The 21994-nt window shown below is 38.1% G+C and overlaps 1 protein-coding gene across 2 annotated transcripts in view; it reads right to left on the bottom strand.

Moving 5' to 3' along the window:
- The window catches only part of muc5.1 (mucin 5.1, oligomeric mucus/gel-forming), a 107791-nt gene extending 86215 nt beyond the window's left edge, over positions 1 to 21576 (bottom strand). Inside the window, exons 1-25 of one of the 2 annotated variants that reach the window (XM_073868523.1) lie at positions 21430 to 21576; positions 21274 to 21330; positions 20512 to 20544; positions 19859 to 20123; positions 18983 to 19097; positions 18742 to 18826; positions 18506 to 18585; positions 15077 to 15287; positions 13645 to 13773; positions 13369 to 13486; positions 13153 to 13291; positions 12952 to 13059; positions 12367 to 12436; positions 12099 to 12233; positions 9422 to 9589; positions 9187 to 9281; positions 8974 to 9103; positions 8643 to 8892; positions 8515 to 8555; positions 8302 to 8402; positions 7939 to 8090; positions 7704 to 7842; positions 7414 to 7521; positions 7119 to 7298; positions 6787 to 7026 (exon numbers count right to left, since the gene is read on the bottom strand). In XM_073868523.1, the coding sequence (XP_073724624.1) occupies positions 6787 to 7026; positions 7119 to 7298; positions 7414 to 7521; positions 7704 to 7842; positions 7939 to 8090; positions 8302 to 8402; positions 8515 to 8555; positions 8643 to 8892; positions 8974 to 9103; positions 9187 to 9281; positions 9422 to 9589; positions 12099 to 12233; positions 12367 to 12436; positions 12952 to 13059; positions 13153 to 13291; positions 13369 to 13486; positions 13645 to 13773; positions 15077 to 15287; positions 18506 to 18585; positions 18742 to 18826; positions 18983 to 19097; positions 19859 to 20123; positions 20512 to 20544; positions 21274 to 21330; positions 21430 to 21508 (3228 nt within the window). In that variant the 5' untranslated portion in view covers positions 21509 to 21576. The remainder of the gene's footprint in view (positions 1 to 6786; positions 7027 to 7118; positions 7299 to 7413; positions 7522 to 7703; positions 7843 to 7938; positions 8091 to 8301; positions 8403 to 8514; positions 8556 to 8642; positions 8893 to 8973; positions 9104 to 9186; positions 9282 to 9421; positions 9590 to 12098; positions 12234 to 12366; positions 12437 to 12951; positions 13060 to 13152; positions 13292 to 13368; positions 13487 to 13644; positions 13774 to 15076; positions 15288 to 18505; positions 18586 to 18741; positions 18827 to 18982; positions 19098 to 19858; positions 20124 to 20511; positions 20545 to 21273; positions 21331 to 21429) is intronic. The other variant, XM_073868524.1, reaches the window with a different exon arrangement.
- Positions 21577 to 21994: the final 418 nt, after the last annotated feature.

Below are 21994 nucleotides of genomic sequence, written 5' to 3'. Positions count from 1 at the left end.
TTGCTGTCAATCCAGTCTGACCATTTACAGGTGTTGGTGTAACAGGGGGTTGGTGTTTCAGTAGTTGTTGTGGTAGTAGTGGTTGTGGATGTTGTTGTCTCTGTTGCTGTGGGGGTTGGTGTTTCAGTAGTTGTTGTTGTAGTAGTGGTTGTTGTCGTTGGTGTCTCTGTTGCTGTGGGGGTTGGTGTTTCAGTAGTTGTTGTTGTAGTAGTGGTTGTTGTCGTTGGTGTCTCTGTTGCTGTGGGGGTTGGTGTTTCAGTAGTTGTTGTTGTAGTAGTGGTTGTTGTCGTTGGTGTCTCTGTTGCTGTAGGGGTTGGTGTTTCAGTAGTTGTTGTTGTAGTAGTGGTTGTTGGTGTCTCTGTTGTTGTTGGTGTTTCAGTAGATGTTGTGCAAGAATTACAACAGTATACACGTATTTCATAATTATAACAAAGTGGTGGTATGCTGTTTAAATTTAAATTTTCTCTATTTGAACATGTCAGTCCAATGGATTTATTGCAATACACCTTTTGTCCTAAAGATTCCAAGGATGCTTTTGGATAATCTACTGCTCTACATTCAATATCTTCAGGGCTCTGACAGGAAATTTTTTCTGATTTCCACAATGTATCGATAGATTCTGTTTCAAATCCGTTGGTTTCTTTAGGGGGTCGGTTGCTGTCAATCCAGTCTGACCATTTACAGGTGTTGGTGTAACAGGGGGTTGGTGTTTCAGTAGTTGTTGTGGTAGTAGTGGTTGTGGATGTTGTTGTCTCTGTTGCTGTGGGGGTTGGTGTTTCAGTAGTTGTTGTTGTAGTAGTGGTTGTTGTCGTTGGTGTCTCTGTTGCTGTGGGGGTTGGTGTTTCAGTAGTTGTTGTTGTAGTAGTGGTTGTGGATGTTGTTGTCTCAGTTGCTGTTGGGGTTGGTGTTTCAGTAGTTGTTGTTGTAGTAGTGGTTGTTGTCGTTGGTGTCTCTGTTGCTGTGGGGGTTGGTGTTTCAGTAGTTGTTGTTGTAGTAGTGGTTGTGGATGTTGTTGTCTCTGTTGCTGTGGGGGTTGGTGTTTCAGTAGTTGTTGTTGTAGTAGTGGTTGTTGTCGTTGGTGTCTCTGTTGCTGTGGGGGTTGGTGTTTCAGTAGTTGTTGTTGTAGTAGTGGTTGTTGTTGTTGGTGTCTCTGTTGCTGTGGGGGTTGGTGTTTCAGTAGTTGTTGTTGTAATAGTGGTTGTTGTCGTTGGTGTCTCTGTTGCTGTAGGGGTTGGTGTTTCAGTAGTTGTTGTTGTAGTAGTGGTTGTTGGTGTCTCTGTTGTTGTTGGTGTTTCAGTAGATGTTGTGCAAGAATCACAACATTTTACACGTATTTCATAATTATAACAGAGTGGTGGTATGTTGTTTAAATTTAAATTTTCTTCATTTGAACATGTCAGTCCAAATGATGTATTGCAATACACTTTTTGTCCTGAAGATTCCAAGGAGCGTTGTGGATAATTTACTGCTCTACATTCAATATGGTCAGGGCTCAGACAAGTAATTTTTTTGGATTCCCACAATTTCTTGATGGATTCCATTTCAAATCCATCAGGTTCTATACTGGGTGTGTTGCTGTCAATCCAGTCTGACCATTTACAGGTGTTGGTGTAACAGGGTGTTGGTGTTTCAGTAGTTGTTGTTGTATGAGTGGTTGTTGCCGTTGGTGTCTCTGGTGTTGTGGGTGTTTCAGTAGTTGTTGTGGTAGCAGTGGTGGTAGTCATTGTTTTCTCTGGTGTTGTTGGTGTTTCTGTTGTTGTTTGTGTTACAGTAGTTGTTGGTGTAGGAGTGGTTGTTGCCGTTGGTGTCTCTGGTGTTGGTGTTTCAATAGTTGTTGTATGAGTGGTTGTTGCCGTTGGTGTCTCTGGTGTTGTGGGTGTTTGTGTTTCAGTAGTTGTTGTGGTAGTAATGGTTGTTGGTGTCTCTGGTGTTGTTTCAGTAGATGTTGTGCAAGAATTACAACAGTATACACGTATTTCATAATTATAACAAAGTGGTGGTATGCTGTTTAAATTTAAATTTTCTCTATTTGAACATGTCAGTCCAATGGATTTATTGCAATACACCTTTTGTCCTAAAGATTCCAAGGATGCTTTTGGATAATCTACTGCTCTACATTCAATATCTTCAGGGCTCTGACAGGAAATTTTTTCTGATTTCCACAATGTATCGATAGATTCTGTTTCAAATCCGTTGGTTTCTTTAGGGGGTCGGTTGCTGTCAATCCAGTCTGACCATTTACAGGTGTTGGTGTAACAGGGGGTTGGTGTTTCAGTAGTTGTTGTGGTAGTAGTGGTTGTGGATGTTGTTGTCTCTGTTGTTGTGGGGGTTGGTGTTTCAGTAGTTGTTGTGGTAGCAGTGGTTGTTGTCGTCAGTGTCTCTGGTGTTGCAGGAGATGGTGTTTCAGTAGTTGTTGTGGTAGCAGTGGTTGTTGTTGGTGGTGTCTCTGGTGTTGTGGGAGTTGGTGTTTCAGTAGTTGTTGTGGTAGCAGTGGTTGTTGTCGTTGGTGTCTCTGTTGTTGTGGGGGTTGGTGTTTCAGTAGTTGTTGTGGTAGCAGTGGTTGTTGGTGTCTCTGTTGTTGTGGGGGTTGTTTCAGTAGATGTTGTGCAAGAATCACAACATTTTACACGTATTTCATAATTATAACAGAGCGGTGGTATGTTGTTTAAATTTTCTTCATTTGAACATGTCAGTCCAAATGATGTATTGCAATACACTTTTTGTCCTGAAGATTCCAAGGAGCGTTGTGGATAATTTACTGCTCTACATTCAATATGGTCAGGGCTCAGACAAGTAATTTTTTTGGATTCCCACAATTTCTTGATGGATTCCATTTCAAATCCATCAGGTTCTATACTGGGTGTGTTGCTGTCAATCCAGTGTGACCAGGTACAGTTTTTGGGGTAACAGGGTGTTGGTGTTTCAGTAGTTGTTGTTGTATGAGTGGTTGTTGCCGTTGGTGTCTCTGGTGTTGTGGGTGTTTCAGTAGTTGTTGTGGTAGCAGTGGTGGTAGTCATTGTTGTCTCTGGTGTTGGTGTTTCTGTTGTTGTGGTTGTTGGTGTTACAGTAATTGTTGTTGTAGGAGTGGTTGTTGCCGTTGGTGTCTCTGGTGTTGTGGGGGTTGGTGTTTCAGTAGTTGTTGTGGTAGTAATGGTTGTTGGTGTCTCTGGTGTTGTGGGGGTTGGTGTTTCAGTAGTTGTTGTGGTAGTAATGGTTGTTGGTGTCTCTGGTGTTGTGGGTGTTTCAGTAGATGTTGTGCAAGAATTACAACAGTATACACGTATTTCATAATTATAACAAAGTGGTGGTATGCTGTTTAAATTTAAATTTTCTCTATTTGAACATGTCAGTCCAATGGATTTATTGCAATACACCTTTTGTCCTAAAGATTCCAAGGATGCTTTTGGATAATCTACTGCTCTACATTCAATATCTTCAGGGCTCTGACAGGAAATTTTTTCTGATTTCCACAATGTATCGATAGATTCTGTTTCAAATCCGTTGGTTTCTTTAGGGGGTCGGTTGCTGTCAATCCAGTCTGACCATTTACAGGTGTTGGTGTAACAGGGGGTTGGTGTTTCAGTAGTTGTTGTTGTTGGAGGAGTTGTTGTTGGTGGTGTCTCTGGTGTTGTGGGGGTTGGTGTTTCAGTAGTTGTTGTGGTAGCAGTGGTTGTTGGTGTCTCTGGTGTTGTGGGGGTTGGTGTTTCAGTAGTTGTTGTGGTAGTAATGGTTGTTGGTGTCTCTGGTGTTGTGGGGGTTGGTGTTTCAGTAGTTGTTGTGGTAGCAGTGGTTGTTGTGGTTGGTGTCTCTGGTGTTGTGGGGTGTGTAGTTGTTGTGGTAGCAGTGGTTGTTGGTGTCTCTGGTGTTGTGGGGGTTGGTGTTTCAGTAGTTGTTGTACAAGAATCACAACATTTTACACGTATTTCATAATTATAACAGAGCGGTGGTATGTTGTTTAAATTTAAATTTTCTTCATTTGAACATGTCAGTCCAAATGATGTATTGCAATACACTTTTTGTCCTGAAGATTCCAAGGAGCGTTGTGGATAATTTACTGCTCTACATTCAATATGGTCAGGGCTCAGACAAGTAATTTTTTTGGATTCCCACAATATCTTGATGGATTCCATTTCAAATCCATCAGGTTCTATACTGGGTGTGTTGCTGTCAATCCAGTGTGACCAGGTACAGTTTTTGGGGTAACAGGGTGTTGGTGTTTCAGTAGTTGTTGTTGTATGAGTGGTTGTTGCCGTTGGTGTCTCTGGTGTTGTGGGTGTTTCAGTAGTTGTTGTGGTAGCAGTGGTGGTAGTCATTGTTGTCTCTGGTGTTGGTGTTTCTGTTGTTGTGGTTGTTGGTGTTACAGTAATTGTTGTTGTAGGAGTGGTTGTTGCCGTTGGTGTCTCTGGTGTTGGTGTTTCAGTAGTTGTTGTTGTATGAGTGGTTGTTGCCGTTGGTGTCTCTGGTGTTGTGGGTGTTGGTGTTTCTGTTGTTGGTGTTACAGTAGTTGTTGTTGTAGGAGTGGTTGTTGCTGATGGTGTCAATGGTGTTGTTGGTGTTTCAGTAGTTGTTGTGGGAGGAGTGGTGGTTGTCGTTGTTGTCTCTGGTGTTGTTGGTGTTTCAGTAGTTGTTGTGGTTGTGGGTGTTTCAGTAGTTGTTGGTGTAGGAGTGGTTGTTGCCGTTGGTGTCTCTGGTGTTGGTGTTTCAATAGTTGTTGTATGAGTGGTTGTTGCCGTTGGTGTCTCTGGTGTTGTGGGTGTTTGTGTTACAGTAGTTGTTGTTGTAGGAGTGGTTGTTGCCGTTGGTGTCTCTGGTGTTGTGGTTTCAGTAGTTGTTGTGGTGATAGTTGTTGTTGTCATTGGTGTCTCTGGTGTTGTGGGTGTTTCAGTAGTTGTTGTGGTAGCAGTGGTTGTTGCCGTTGGGGTCTCTGGTGTTGGTGTTTCAGTAGTTGTTGTTGTATGAGTGGTTGTTGCCGTTGGTGTCTCTGGTGTGGGTGTTTCAGTAGTTGTTGTTGTAGTAGTGGTTGTTGCCGTTGTTGTCTCTGGTGTTGTGGGTGTTTCAGTAGTTGTTGTGGTAGCAGTAGTGGTAGTGACTGTTGTCTCTGGTGTTGTGGGTGTTGGTGTTTCAGTAGTTGTTGTGGTAGTAGTGGTTGTCGTCGTTGTTGTCTCTGGTGTTGTGGGTGTTTCAGTAGTTGTTGTAGTAGTAGTTGTTGTTGTCGTTGGTGTCTCTGGTGTTGTGCAAGAATCACAACATTTTACACGTATTTCATAATTATAACAGAGCGGTGGTATGTTGTTTAAATTTAAATTTTCTTCATTTGAACATGTCAGTCCAAATGATGTATTGCAATACACTTTTTGTCCTGAAGATTCCAAGGAGCGTTGTGGATAATTTACTGCTCTACATTCAATATGGTCAGGGCTCAGACAAGTAATTTTTTTGGATTCCCACAATTTCTTGATGGATTCCATTTCAAATCCATCAGGTTCTATACTGGGTGTGTTGCTGTCAATCCAGTGTGACCAGGTACAGTTTTTGGGGTAACAGGGTGTTGGTGTTGTTGCTTTGGGTGTAGGTGTTTCAGTAGTTGTTGTCATTGGTGTTGAAGGTGTTGGTGTTACAGTAGTTGTTGTGGTAGCAGTGGTGGTGGTTGTCGTTGTTGTCTCTGGTGTTGTGGGTGTTGGTGTTTCTGTTGTTGGTGTTACAGTAGTTGTTGTTGTAGGAGTGGTTGTTGCTGATGGTGTCAATGGTGTTGTTGGTGTTTCAGTAGTTGTTGTGGGAGGAGTGGTGGTTGTCGTTGTTGTCTCTGGTGTTGTTGTTTCAGTAGTTGTAGTAGTAGTTGTTGTTGTTGTCGGTGTTGTAGAAGTAAAATTAAAAGGTGTGGGAGTTGTAGTTTTGCATTCAAAAATAGTTCGGACAATTGTCTCATTTGAGAAACATGTTCCAATCAAACATGTGCCATTTCCATCTGTGGTGTTGTACACTATAGTTCCAGGGGGATAGGTCTTATTGCCATAAAAACAGTCGTCACATCTTTCCTCCGTAACACATGTCATAATGTCCTCCCTCAAATATGGCCTCTCTGGAGGGCACTGAGGAAAACATCCTAGGAAGATTAATAAAGAAAGATTTTATAGACAATAAAATAACACATTAAAATTAAGTCCACACTGCCATGTGTTTTCACAATGTGGAGAAGACCTAAAACAGTTCTGAGAGTACTTTAATGTAGTTCACTCTTACCTTCAAGGGGAGGTATTTGTTCTGCATTTTTGGAACATTCTCCTAATCGGTTTTTGCAGGTTTTCATGCAGGTTGAGCTACAGTTTTCATAGCGCCACACACATTCTCCAGGACCATTATAATAGTCACAGCATAAAGGGCAAAATCAACCAGTTTAGTCAGGACAATGACAAATTATTTATAGTAGATGATAAATTATTCTCTAATAATTGCATATATCTGTATGTTACTGTACATAATTGGATGTTTATAAACTAAATATGTGTCTAGACATACGGCAAAATTCTTGGCTGCGCCATGTCACGCAAGCTCCTCTTTTACGGCATTCAGCAGCATAAGCAGACACTGCTGTACACAAACAATCACAGTCTCCCCCAGAATCACATGCACAGGTGTCCTTCAAACAGGCATCATAGTATGGGGCAGAGTCCACCAGTGAAGACAAGAAAATCAGAGTTTTTGTAGAACTGTAACCACGGTAACTACACTAGATGTGTATTAGATTAGACTGGTTTTAAAAGAGTTTAAATGAAAAAAGTAATTTACCAGTGAATGGCAATCTGTAAAGACACTGCTTGTAATGTGGCTGCATTTCTTCTGAGCCCAGGCAATCCGGTGAGGGTTTTTCTCACAAGGGTTTATCAAACTGTTCACTTCTGGGCAGCTTGCACTCACTTTCCAGCTATTTCCAAACACCACCACATCAGTAACCTCTTCTCCATCTTTTTTCATAATGTCATTATTGGCGTTACCGTCAAAGTTTCCACACAGTCCACACACTTCGCCCTGCCATAGAAATTATATTGCCATTTAAGTGGGTGAACAAAGCGTTAGGGGTTGGATAAGTAGATATGCATACCTTCATATATAATTCATACCTTTAGATTCTGATGGAGTTGAAGCATAAGGCTTGTTTTGCCATCCCAGATTAAGTTTAACATCTTTTCTACCTCTATTACAGTATATATACCAGCAGAATAGATTTGATATTTGTGATCAGTTCCATTTCCTTCAACAACTTTGACCTTATCTTCAGATCTTAAGATTATTGTGTATCTCTACAAGATTTGAAGACAGTGATATTGGTAAATAATTATATTGCTTTTATTTATTGTGCATTTTAGAATACTTTAATAGTGCTTTAATAGATTCTGAAATGTGAAATAACCTTACCCCAAAAACCAGACTGATGGATGTGGAGCAAATGGAGTCGGTGCTGCCACATGGTATGTTCTCAGTTACAAGGCTGAAAGAGGGACTGCTCTGTACATCACAGTGATCCTGTAGCATTTACACACTTCAGGTTAGGAAAAAGTTTTGAATTCCCCCGGTTTGAAAAATTGAATTTACACTATGCAACAATTCCACTTTTTCACAAATGTAAACATTACTTTGGTATCTTCACAATACCTTCAAAATAAAATGTATTTGTCATTTTAAAGACACAGTAACGATAAACATACCTGTGCCAAAATGTATTGGCAAGTTCCGTAGTAAGAATATCTCTTGCCATCAAAAGTCCTAAAATGACCTTCACCATAGATGGTACAGGTGCCGTAACATTCCTTTTCTGTACAAGCCCACATACCATTTTTGCATGTGCTGAAATAGTTTTTATTGTAAATTTATACATAAGCACAATTTTTATTTGTTTGCAAAGCTAATTTCAAATTAAGATAAAACAGGTGTCTGGCTTACCAGTTGTTACAGTCTTGTTGGACATGGTCTCCAGGTGAGTAGATTTCTCCGTTGTGGGTACACTTGCAGTCTTGCTTCTTCACACATCCACCTTTACCATCAGCCAGAAAGCCATCCGGGCACATACAACCTGATACACACCCTGTGCTTACCTATAGCCATAACAATTAGTACAAAGAGTAAACCATCCTGTTCCATCAAGAGTGTTTTCAAATCTATCCATTAATACACTAACAATCCATTCATCCAATAATCCTTCCACCAAACCATCTACCACCCCATCTGTTCATCCATCTATCCACCAAACTGTCAACACTTCCATCTACTATGCTTCAAAGTCTTCCATCCATTATCTTAACTCACACAGTTGTTCGGGTCTTGGTTCTGGCATGTCCTCTGACACTCTGTGCCTTTTTGTTTAGGTTCACTGGAGCAGTTGAAATAGACCATTGGAACATCACAGTCTAACAACAGAACAGGTACACAGATGTTATCAGAATATACTGTCGTTTTCTTAGTGATGGCTAAAGATTAAATTTGGCTAGTTTTGTTTTAGAGGGGGTGGTCTGAGCTCACCTTGATGACTGGAGCAGTGTAACTTGCCATGAGTGCAGGAGCTGTAATATGAAACAATTCATGAAAATCCACCACCAGGCACCAGGAGTAACTAAAGGGTTTTTGTTAATTATGCATGTGCTCTTTACCATTTAAAACCATCAATGTTTAATGATCCTGATGGGTCTACTTTCTTGTCGCCATTGTAACAAGGACACTGGTCAGCATGCACACAGCTGCCTGCATCATTGAGATAGGTACCCTCGGGACAAACACAGCCTTCTACAGGTGTAAACACTTTGCAGGTGTGGTCCTTTCCACTGAGAGAACGGCAGGTGTTGCTACAACTGGTCACGCTGTAGGAGTACTTCATATGGTCTGAGCACTTGGACACTTTATCTGTACAATCAAAGGCACTCTTACAACCTAGCAATCTAAAAAATAGACTTTTAACTAAATGAAATGATATAAAATCCTCACCACAGGGGTACAAATCCAGCCAGCCCTGGAGAATGATCCCTCTTGCAGCACATGCATGGGAATAGGCGGAGAGGGCCGCACAGTAACAGTTGCCAACATCAGCACACTTACAGGTGTCATAAACACAGTTCTGCACATAACACAAAATTATACACATTGAAGGTATACAATTCTACAATTTGATGAAAGATCCCCTGAGGCCAAAGGACTTACTGTATAATATTTCTCTGGACATATTTCTGAATGACAAGAGGAGAAGGTTCCATTTGGGTCTGTGAGACGTGAGCACCAGTCTTTTGCAAGTTTCTCTGGATGAAAGAATAGCAAAATTATGTTTTTTGTGTTTGGTAAATTTGGTAAATTTGGATGAACTTCTTGGATTCACTTCTAATAGATCTTGTGAATCTAGTTGTTCCATGTTGTTTTATATTTGTTTATTTTTAAGTACCTGTTTCCACACTTAGACTGCAGGGGTTGTCAAATGTGTTTTCAACATCTGAACAACCGTATAGGTTCTTTTTCCAAAAGTTGACAAAGGTTGTTGGTGTTCCTTCAATAATGCCTGAAGCTGTTTTAAAGTCATCTTTCTGGATATCATTATAGTTCCCACACAGCCCTGAAAGAAACATGGTGTACAAATAATAGCAGTTAGAGGCGTATACAATTACAAACATAAATCAAACAAAAAATATGAACGACTGAGCTTGCGCTCTAATTTATGTCCAATCAAATAGCCCCGGCTGGGGTGGGTGGCCTTTCTGTGTGGAGATTGCATGTTTTCCCTGCTTCAGTGAGGGTTTACTCTGCACAGCAAAATCACCAGTGTTAAATCAACACTGCTGGTGTGTGTATGGGGATGATCAAGTCTGGTGTTACTCATATAGGCACCAGCAGTGTTGATTTGCACTGGTGATTTTGCTGTGTGGGTACTTTAGTTTCCTCCCACAGTCCAAAAACATACAGATTAGGTAGATTGGAGGAATCAAATTGCCTAACATATGGATCAACTTATGCAAGTCTTTTTAAGGAAGTTCCATCACTGCACTGCCATATTTGCAATATTTCGCTGAACAAGACTGAACTGACAGATCTTGGTAATATTAAAGTTTTTTTGTAGACGCTAGGACGCATTTCTCCATGCTTGGGTCACTTTTGCAAAACTCTTCACACAGTTCTCCTAATCAACTTTCAGCTTGGCAAAGCAGTTCATTTCACATTCAAAATGCACTACAACTACCAAAACACTTTATTTAGGTCTCAAATCAACTCATTCTTCCAGAACACTAGCAAAGGTTGACAGCCGACAAACACTTTGTCACCCACAAAACAATGACCTTAAAAACACTAACAACATGTAGCATTATACAATGTTTTCTTGTGTAAAACAAGGACGCATCTCTGTTTATAATTCACTGCAATATATGTTACTGGAATGAATCAGACATGATGCAGAATTCATCAATATTTAATGTAGTTTATTTTTATTCCACTGCATAATTCCAAAATCCAAGAATTTGTATACACACCATCCACTGATGCAGATACAATAGTAATGCTGATCTATTCGGCTGTGGACAGCTGTGGCTGGTCAAATTGTCCAATTGTTTTTATAGCATTAATTTTAAGATTTAAAATATATTTCATTAGAATATTGCTGTTGAAATGTAGCAAATTGCTGTCTTGTTCAGTTTTGTATTATGTTATTGTTTTAAACATAAGTTTAACAATTTTGAAAACAGTATGTAAGCATGTGCAAATTGGCCTGTGCGTACAAAGAGTTTTGTCAGTTGTTGTGTCTGAGTGAGTGAAGAATTCATGAAATTTGAGAGATGTAGTCATTGAATGCATTTTGTGCCTAAGCAATGATAATTGACCTCAGTTTAGCCCACATAGACTTCTGTTGTGCTCACTGTGTGAGGAGTTTTGCGGGAGTGGCCTAGGTGTTGAGAGGTGTGTCCTAGCATCTGTAAAAAAAATCTGTATATATCTTATATATATCTTATATATTCTCTCCATGAATAGCGATAAATGATGGAATGACATTAAGAATAAATAAATAAAAATATGTCCAATCAAATGCTATCTAGACCGATCCTCCCCAATACCACCTGCCTTTAAAGGATTACTTCCCTTTGGTAAATAAATTATGGTATTTTACTCACCCATGTGTTTGTTCAGTCGAGAAGAAGTTGAGTTTTTTGGGGAAAACATTCCAGGATTTTTCTTAGTTAAATGGACTTTATTGGAACTTAACAGTTTCCAGTTAGTCAATTTGCAGTTTTTTAATGCAGCTTCAAAGGTCCCAAACGATTCAACCGAGGCATATGGGTCTTATCTAGTGAAACGATCATGATTTTTACCAAAAAAAATTAACTGCAACTTCTCATCTTGCACTAGCCGTGTGATGCGCCAGCGCGACATTCCACATACAACGTTGGAACGGTCCTCTTTATCCACACTTGTAAACATTGGAGCGGTAGTTTCGCATATGTCATGCATGACCTTTCGACATGATTACATAATACTTCAGGTCACGCTTGACAATTTTTTTTAATTTTGGGTTTCATTTTTAAATCCAAGTGAGAATTTTTTTGTGTCGGTCTGAGGCTAAAGATGATTCAGTTTGCTAGGAAAAAGTTTGAATTTGGTGTCATGCGTTTTGCGAGACATGTTCAAGAAAGGTTAGTGCAAGATGGAAGGTTGTTGTTAAAAAGTACTATTTTTGTTTTTCTGTGAAAATGACAATCGTTTTGCTGGTTAAGACCTATGTGCCTCGGTTGGGATCATTAGGAGCCCTTTGAAGTTGCATTGAAACTGTAAACTGTTGAGGTCCACTTGGGTCCACTATATGGAGAGGAATCCTGTAGTGAACTCTTCAAAGGACGTAATTTCTTTTCGACTGAACAAAGAAAGAGATAAACATCTTGGAGGACATGGGGGTGAGTATCAGAATTTTGAATGAAAGTGGAATATTCCTTTAACTAGCAATAGTGTGGGAATTAAAGAGTCATGGTTGTGATGTCACTAACTAAAAGTTTATATGTGAGATCAATACTTCATAAATGTATAAGTGACTTTGGGATGTCTGTTTTGAATTCACAAGCACAGTGAATTATTAAACTCACCACTCATTTTGCCTTTCTCTGTATTGCTGGCTACAATGTACAACTGCATGATTGGAGAGAGTTGAATCTCCAGTCGAAGACTCTTCATATCAACGATAATGAAGGAAGAGGAGGGCTGAAAGATGACTACGTGTTCTGTAACAAAGAAATTATCAGGAAAGGTTTTTTTAACCTCTACTGGCAACCAAGCAGAATTCAAAAAAGAAATATTTCTACACACTTTTTAAATAAATTGCAATTTTGTTTGGTGCCACTTTTTATAACACACCTGTAGAAACTGGAAGACGATATGGACTGTTTCCGTTAAGTGTGACTGTCCCGCTGGATGAAAAACTAATCTGTTTGAAAACGAAAAATACAGCTAAATTATGTATAGTAAAAGAAAACAAAATTGTGTATTTTTATTTGTACTTTGAGAATGTGGTTTGAATGTTCAAGGTTTAAAACAATGGTGCTAGAATACGCTTATCGCTCCTTTACAGGGCCAGTTATTATGAATAATGGCACTTGTATTTTTTAAAGGTATAAAATAAAAATATATGAAAAAACAATGTTATAAATGTGTCCAAGGTAGTGTGTGCCCCAAAGCATTTTTAACCGAGTCTAGCGTATTTATTAATTGTTTTATATGGGAGTGTTAAAACAAAAGCTTTTATGTTTATTCCCTCACCAAGCGTGCTAAAGGATATTAAGGTTTATTGTTAAGCACGTGAACAGAAGGGCCTGAACTCTGCATGCAAGGTAAGAGCTAAAAGAATCATATTCAGCTGACACCTTTGGCTGTTAGCATAATTTACAGGTATACATGTGTTTTATTCATTAAAAAATCATTAAAGATTTGAAATATGCTTACAGTGGTCCCGGAGATGACAATGGTAACAGAATTCAAACACGTGCCTGTTCTCATCAAATCACACTTTGCCAGATTTCCAATAACAGCGATGTCACTGTCATTAAAGTGCTAAAACAAAAAACAAACAAAAGATCATTTTTAATTTCATTGATGTATTTGGGTATTTATTGAGGTGCATTTGTTGTATTGACAGTCACTGACCTTAGTGAGGATGTAGTCACAGTTGCCATTAAAGCTGAAGGTTTTTCCATCATAGGTGGTGATGTGAGAGCCTCCCAGAACAGAACAGATTCCAGGACATTCCAGATCCGTGCAACTCCAGTGTCCAGCAGCACACTCGCTGTTACGGTACGGCAGCAATGTTATCACAATAAAATCTGTTAGATATGTGTTGACTGATGCATGTGTGTGACTTACCATTTTTTACACGCTTGCTCGTATGACTCTCCAGTCTGGTATATTGTGCCATCATGCATACATGGGCATTTGTTTATAGGAATGCAACCACTGTTACCAATGTTGTCTTCCACAGTGCCTGTAAATTAAAAGCAAAAATGCATACAGTTGAACAGCTCTAATGTGTGGGGTTACTGCTAGTTTTTCCTTTAGAGACAATAAGTTTTTTTGTAAAACATTCTTGTGAAAGAGAGCAAGACAACATCTTTTGTTATTGTTTCAAAAACAGATTCTTACCTTCAGGGCAGAAACAGCCATCTACACAGTGTTCTGTACACTGCGGACTTCCACCTGGATCCGAGCAGGTATTTTTGCATGGGCCAGCACACTCCATGTATACCATGTCGTCATGTTGACATTTCTTTGCTGCTCAATAACACACAGTAGTGATATATGTTAGCACTATTTAGGGAACAATGTACTTGTATAGTAATATAGAAATCAAAGGTTAGTTGTAGTCAATTAGTCAAATTTAATAGCAATAGTTAACATTTTCTAACACCATAAGTTTACTTAAGCTTATAAATGCTGTTAAAAGAATTGATGTACTCATTGTTAGTTTATGACATATAAAGGGGATATCTAATGCCAACCTATCCTCTAAACCATTCCGAAAAAATACGACACAAAGATGTGTTTACTAAACATAATAAACATTTATAATTTTCAGTTAAAAGCTCCAAGATTAACTGTATTTAAACATTACACATCACACTATTCATTATATAATATAAAACACAGTATACAAAAAACAAATATCACACTCTGTTTGCCAAATGTATTTTACTTGGCCACAGTATGAGACAATTGCTCAACTCCCTCCAGAGTTTAAACATCAAGAGGTCTAAACTTCGAAGGGAACAGCATAGGGATGATCACTTCTGATTGGAATTCACCCTTAATGTCTTGTGACTCTTTAGCTACATGCATGGCACACCTCCAGGAGTTCTTTCAATTTAATTTTTTGGAAAGAAGCAGTACAGCTGTATCTGTCTTTTATAAATCTGATAAAACTAAAGGCTCATCTGAGAAATTAAGGATGCAATGCTGCTTTATAGGCACTCATGATTAACATAAGATTGAAAGAAATGGTGTGTGTTATATCGTCTTTAATGCATTAAAGGGGCCATATGATGCGATTTCTTGTTTTCCTTTGTCTTTGGAGTGTTAAAAGCTGTTTGTGCATATAGATCTGTAAAGTCGCAAAGATTAAAGTCTCTAACTCAAAGAGATATTCTTTCTAAAAGAGAAAGTTCATTCATGCCTTCCTAAAATGCATTATTCAAACATGCCCCCACATATCTATGTCACTGTGTGGGGAGAATTGCATAACATAGCCCAAATGTATACACAAAGAATGAAGGTGTAACTTTTATTTTGCTGTAGTATTGTTGCTACCGCTATATTGTGGAGACGCTGTGCTTTGCAAGCTAATATTCCAAATATGGTTAGGGGCGGAACATTTAAGAAACACATTTAGAAAAGGTGTTGCATATAAGAGCAACAATAATGTACTGTATGTTACAAATAATGTTTTTTTTATCCTTAAACCAAAAAACGCATTGTATTACACCAAATACAAAAAAAATATTTTTAGCAATGTCATATGACCCCTTTAACTACTGCTAGCAAATTACAGTTTATTGTAATATGTCACAATCATACTCACGACATAGTTTCTCTGTTCTCCATGTTCCTGGCTTGCCACCAGCATGTGTGCACTGTCGTGATATTTCTGTAAGTGTGTTGCAGATACAGTCCTGGTTGCCGTGACACCGACACAGGTCATCTGCGCAGGCTTTCTCAAAGTAACTTAAGTCCAACACATGGCGACAGTCATATAACCCTGAACTGCTGAGATACTTCTGACAAACATGTCCCTGGAAGATCAAATAAATAGTTTCAGGCACTCTATCAGAGGTAGCAGTGTTTCCACCAATAGTGTAGGGGTGCGAGGGGTTGCACACGGTTGAGCGATTTGTTTTTCTGGTATTGTTTTCACACTGCCAAAAGACTGCCAGTCTCGCGCAAATTTATAGAAATGTATGTTTTTCCATATTTTTAGTTTTTTTGTTTCTGTGTTGGGTGTGTAAGATACCAAAACCATCGTTATGTCATCTTAATCAGTGTCTTGTTGACTAAAACATAGCATTATTTTGAAATATGTCTGCAGCTCTTAGCAACTTTTTGGTAGGCTTGAAATATTTTTTACCCAAAAAGAGTTGGAATGCTGTGTTACAACTAACCCCCCCCCCAGCACTAACGATATAAAAACAGCTAACATTAGCGTAATTCTTGCCGTTGTTTTGGATAGGCTACACACTAATGATTGCCAACAAAATAAATGTGCCTGTCTTATCAAATATTGTGTGTTAAAATGTATTTTTGTTCATATCTTTAATATTGATTGAATAAGGTTGTGTCAAAGATTAAAACCATAATGAAATTAATGGCTGAATTCAGACTTTGATTTTTAGACTTAGGGGGCGTGCACACCAACGCTTTTACGCCTGCGGCCGGCGCATGTTTTCAATTGTTTCCAATGGAAGCTCGGCGTTTTTCAAATAAGCCAGCAGCTAGCGGGTTTTTTCCGCGCTGAAAACCGGCGCTCGGCGGTTTTTCCGCGCTCTGCGCTGAGCGTCCAGAGTTGAAAGAGATTCAACTTTGGGAGAAAAGCTCCGCTCGTCAATGTCAGTTCTCACACAGCCGCCCAACCACAGTGGAGGAGGGGCGGGACATTACCACAGCAACCAACCGGCTCACAGCTGAAGTATCACAGCTACCAAAGCGCTCAGCTGAAGAAAGCTGGCACTCAGCTGAAAAACAGCTGGTATTCGCCGTCCTCAAGGCGTTTTCAGCCGCTTTTAAAAGTTTTGGTGTGTCCAGCCCCTTAAGTATGGTTTTTACAGACTAGGTCACAAATATATATATATTTTTTTATACTTTTTTCTCACATATTTAGACATTTGTATCCATTTTTAATTGAACTATGGTTAGATGAGGGGTAAATAGTGTAGATACCTGTCTATTATTAGACAGATATATAAACAATATCCACTTCAAGTATATAGACCAGGGTTCCTCAAATCTTACCCTGGTGGTCCAGAGCACTGCAGAGTTTAGCTCCAACCCTAATCACCTGTGATTTTCTAGTGATCATGAAGACCTTGATTAGCTTGTGCAGGTGTGTTTGATCAAGGTTGGAACTAAACTCTGCAGGCTCTGGACCTCCAGGGTAAGATTTGGAGAAGGGGGATATAGACCATGGGCGTCGGAACGATTATATGTAGGTGAGACAAGACCCACCCACTTTTTAAGACCAATGATAATGGACCCACCCACTTTAGTTAAGCACATATTTCTGTTTACTTGTCAAGGCGCCGTCAGACAAATCCATTCCACTTGAGGCAGGACATAATAAATTAAACTCCGTTCTGCGTTTCAGCTAAAACCTTAACCTTCCACACTGCTGTTTCCTCAAATCCATCTCACTTGGCTCACTTTAAAGTCCATATAAATTAAACTCTATTCCAGAATTTCATATTTATATGTATCTTGGGTAGCCTATATAATATAAAATCTAGGTTATAGAAAACTTGCATTAGTTTACATTCATTCGTTTTCTCTTTAAATAAAAAATAAATGAAACATTGTACTGTCAGCAGAGTAGAAAAAAGAATGAAAAAATGAAATATGACTACTGTCACTCAAATTATTTGCTAAATATTAATGAAGAAAACCCATTTGCTGAAATGAAATCACCTTTCAACCGACATGACCACAACTGTCTTAACATCTCTCTCGAAAAGCCGACCTTAATATGCTCTCTCTCTTTCAAGGTTCACTCGTGGCAACACCGGAATAGGACATTTTGCTCTCAGGGCAGAATTTTTAAAAACATATTTCACGGTCAACATTGATGTAAGAGAGTAATAGATCATATTAGTAAACCTCTTTCTAAAATATTCTTAAACAAAAACCATATAGACCTACTTGCTATATACTACTGACAAATTAAGTACTGTAGGCTATTTTTACTGCACTACTTTAAAGATCCGTGTAAGGAATAGTTACATTGACTGACCTCTGTTTCAGTACTGAACAGCTCCTCAGATGTGTCTGTACAGATGCTCAGTTAGAATGAGTAAAGTGCAGATAAGCTGCTCTGTCAAAGTGTAATGATTTTGTCTTGTGTTCTGTTGTTTTGGTCTTTTATTTTAAAGTCATGTTTCTTGTCTCTTATTTTGATATCATGTCATGTCATGTCTCACTTCCTGATTCACTTCCTGTTTGTCTGTATAAAGCCTGTTCAGTCAATCTCACAATTGTGAAGTATTGCCAGTGTAACACCTGCCTTACCAAGTGTTCTGGATTTTGTGATTGTCTTGTTTCACGGTTGATATTCTTGTTCAGGGTGTTGACCCCTTGCCTGCATTTTGGATTACGTTTTGGATTACCCTTTGGATGTGTTTGGCTGCCCTTTTGGGATTCACTCTCTCGTTCTCACTCGCTTTGTGTAAGCGGCACTAGTTACACAAATGATGTCGGGAGTGGACTATTACCAGAATTCTGACCACTATATCAATAAACGCAGTTGTTTTATTAAAAGTAAATTAATTAAAAGAATATGAGAATCGATTCTGCAGTAAATGGTTTTCCGAGGTGGTGGGGGGGCTTGACGAGGGGACCCACACACTTTTTGTTGGCTTCCGACACTCATGATATAGACAAAATAGTATTGAAATATTTGCCCGCAAACTTAATTTTTAGCAAGTGTTACAACTAACCCCCTGCCTGTTACAATTAACCCCATCTATGGGGTAAGTTGTAATGTTTGCACTTCTGTCATGTTGGGTGTAATTGTCCAAGAATGGTAAGTAATAGAAACAAACTTCAAATTGTGCTTTTATAGCAGAGATGTGTGTGTTGCTTGTGTAAAAATATAATTAATCAAACTCAAATATTTTTTTATGATTGAGCCAAAACCAAAATGTGTTAGGTTATGTTCCGCTCTCTCCTACGTGTTGTGAAAATTGTTTATTAAAAAATATGCAGCCTTAAAATCTGTTCTATTGGTCTTGATTTGGTCTTATTATACCTTGCTTTTACACTGATCGTCTTTGGGGAGTGTGAGATCTTCGCAAGATTCTACTGTAGCCACCTTCCATGCGGCCAGATCTGTGTGGTTCAATGTTTTCAGACTGTTATCCAGATATTTATTTCACATACACAGTATTATTTATATATTAATATGAACTGTTAAAATGTTTAAATCAAACATTAAAATAGTAGAGTGATTTAAACAATGAGGTGGTTATATCAAAATAGATTTACCATAACTAATATCATCGTCTTGGTTGCCATTGAAGTTTCCACAAAGTCCGCAAGTCTGACCTCTGTATTTCTCAGGAAGTTCAATCTAGGGAACATCATATTAAAGAATATAAGCAATAGCAATATATATTTATGGTATATAATTGATAATATGGCAACCTTTATTTGTTTATGTATGACATTTAGCAATACCGCATAGTATTTAAAATAAGAGTAAGAGTAGTAACAGTAAGAGCCATACCAGTAAAGACTGCGCCTCTTCCCAAAAGATAGTGACTCCATTTTGTTTAGAAATCTTTACACTTGATGAGCTTCCCTCAATTTTAATTCCATGTTCAAAGGTGGGAATAGATAACCTGTCAATGAAATTTTTGTACAAATAACTAAACATTTAAACATTTAAAATAAGTTCACCCAAAAGAACCATTTTTGGCTTATGTATTTCAAAAGGAACCGGTAACATCCAAAGAACCAAAACTCAAAAAAGTAAGAAAGAAATTGATCTTCAAACTAAAAGTTCCTTGGGGGACCAACAACTTTTATTTTGTGGTACCTTTAGTTCTTAGAGTGTACTTGGATTTTAGATCGTATTAATACAAATCTTATTAGAGATATTCACATGTAGTACCATGGAGCACAAAAAAGCAAAAAAAAAGTGCTACTGTTCCTCACTCCCTTACCAACAGACAGTGAGTGCTCTCGGTTAAAATTAGATGAGACAATAGTATATTTAGCTGTATTAATGCTACAGCATGCTTACAAACACATTTAGAAAAGCTTTTGGGTAAAACAAACCAGTCAGTCAGTGTATGTGGGCGGGGCTTTATCAGTGTGAGATCACATTAATAAGAGAATTGCAAGAGAAACCCCATTGAACTGTTGTTGAGTTCACACACTGCCAACACACATTTACGTCCAAACATCTTGTAAAAGTGAAATTTTGCATAATGTGTGCTCTTTAATGCTAACACACATTCAAGGTGACCTGAACCCTTATTATTCATCTATGTTAACAGTTTACAGCACCTTTAAAAATAGTACAGAATCTTGAACATGGGCCTGATTTATATTTCATTTTTACACTGTAGAAAATAAATGTATATTTTTATAAACTCACTCTTGGTCGTCCATGAGTATTTTGCCATCAATGAGTTTGATGACCGTCCCCTGCAGCTGTATAGTGACTGACTTAAAAGTGGCTGAGCCATTCACAATCTTTCTTTGCATTTGGATGTTAAAATCAGAAGCAGCTGTGTCGCACATCACCGCCAGAACGTAGTCACATGTGTCAGCCATTTGAAAGAAATGACCATCAAATGTCTTGAAGTGGAAATTTCCCCATGTGCTGCAGATTGTGGAGAGATGACGAGGATCTGGTCCGGCTTAATCAAGAGAGAGACGTTATTAATATTTGATTTGTAATAAGCTTTTAGTGAAAAAACACACAATTAAAGGTTAAGTGTATAATCTATGGGTCACCACTAGCACCAAAATAATTGTGAATATGTTTGGTTTTAGACAGGCTTCCCAAATATTCGCTGTCAACAGATTGTCTGGCCCCAACTCAATATATTTGTTAGGCCAAGGTTGTGTTGGCATGATCAGTGGTGTTTCTTATCAAGTTGCATATTTCATATGGGAGAATGTATTTAACAAAATGGGCACTTCACCTTTAAGTGTCCTGAAGTATTATTAAATTGCTGTAAAATTTCTAAAACTGAGAGCTTAAACAGGTAGCGTCAATGTTCACTTATATAATGGGCTTAATACCTGTAGTTATCATCACAGTCGGGGTGGGAAACACTGAAAAATAGAAGACCAAGGCATTGTGTTATACTGATTGCCAATGCTGGTGATGAAATGTTAATGCACAAAAACAATGCAAAAGACACATACCAAATTTCTGTATTGCTTAAAAACAATGCAAATAAAACGAAACTCAAACTTCCTCTGTCACTGTACCCAATACTATGTTATCAAAGTGTTATCCATAAACAAAACGTCATTTGGACATAAGCTACAGATTCAAATGTTTTGAAGCATTTAATAATTTATTTATATTTTTACCAATTTTTACCTATTTTAATATCAGTAAACTCATCAAAACTATGGCATAGCACACATGTAACTATATATATTTTTGTGACTAAAAGCATACAAAATGTAAAAAAAAGGGTTATATTTTAGCATCTTTAATGTAGACAATCCTTATTTTAGAATTTGCAAAATCGTACTAAGATGCATTCAAAACAATACTGAACTTTTATTGGCTGCTTTTTCTTCATTATTTGGTTAAAAAAATGTTTTAAATAAAATGTTATTTTTTAATGAAAGAAATTATTATTATTTGTCCACAAATGTTTAAACATACACTTTTATATTTAAATATATTTTCACTCTTCTGAACGGTAGTGTACATAAAGGTATAAGTATATAATCTTGTAAATGTAAAGGTATGTATATCTATATAATATGGTAACTCACTCATGTTAATCAATTTCTTAAAATACATGAACACAATTAAATAATTACCTGTTGTTTGCCACCCATTGTCCATATCTTCCATACTTCCAACATCTCTCTTAAAGGCTACATTCAAAAAGTCAGATATGTGTTATGAATTAAACATTTTGAGTTTTCAAAGCTTAACATTTCTTTAAAAAATTGTGAATTGTTTTTGTAACAAACCAGCTTGTGTTGACTGCAGCCCTATTAGTAATACAGCCCATCTCAGCATCCATATCTGGGACTTCCTCATGGTCCCCATGGTGATCAAGTACCTGCTCTGCTCAAGATGAATGGTATCCTAACCTGAAAGTCATTGCCTTTTATAAAGCCTTTTAGACGCAATAAAGTCTGTGATCAGAAGGTGGAACCCAAGCATATGCATTAATATGGCATGTTGTATCAGATAAACATTTAATGTTCAGCTATGCACACAAAGATTATTTAAACCCCACTGATGTAAAACATCATCTTTTACTCATGACTATGCTTTTATCTCTTTTATCATCTCAAAGCAAACAAGGATGTAATGATTTGTGCATTCAGCCGTTTTATTAAAAATATATACTGACGCCCTCAATGTTCCCTTTACTGATGCTAGTTGCCTTGAAGTCATTTTAAGTGATGTTTATCTAGTAAGTAATGGGGAAATGCTGTAGCATTATAGCTCCTGTTAGACTGTCATGGTTTACAATTTCAGTTGATTCAGACACATGCCTCCGTGGCAAACAAAATATTGACATCTAGT

This window comes from Misgurnus anguillicaudatus, chromosome 6, assembly GCF_027580225.2.
Source record: "Misgurnus anguillicaudatus chromosome 6, ASM2758022v2, whole genome shotgun sequence".
NCBI lineage: Eukaryota > Metazoa > Chordata > Actinopteri > Cypriniformes > Cobitidae > Misgurnus > Misgurnus anguillicaudatus.
The sequence above is the reverse complement of the archived record's forward strand: the minus strand, read 5'-3'. Positions and strand labels throughout refer to the sequence as shown.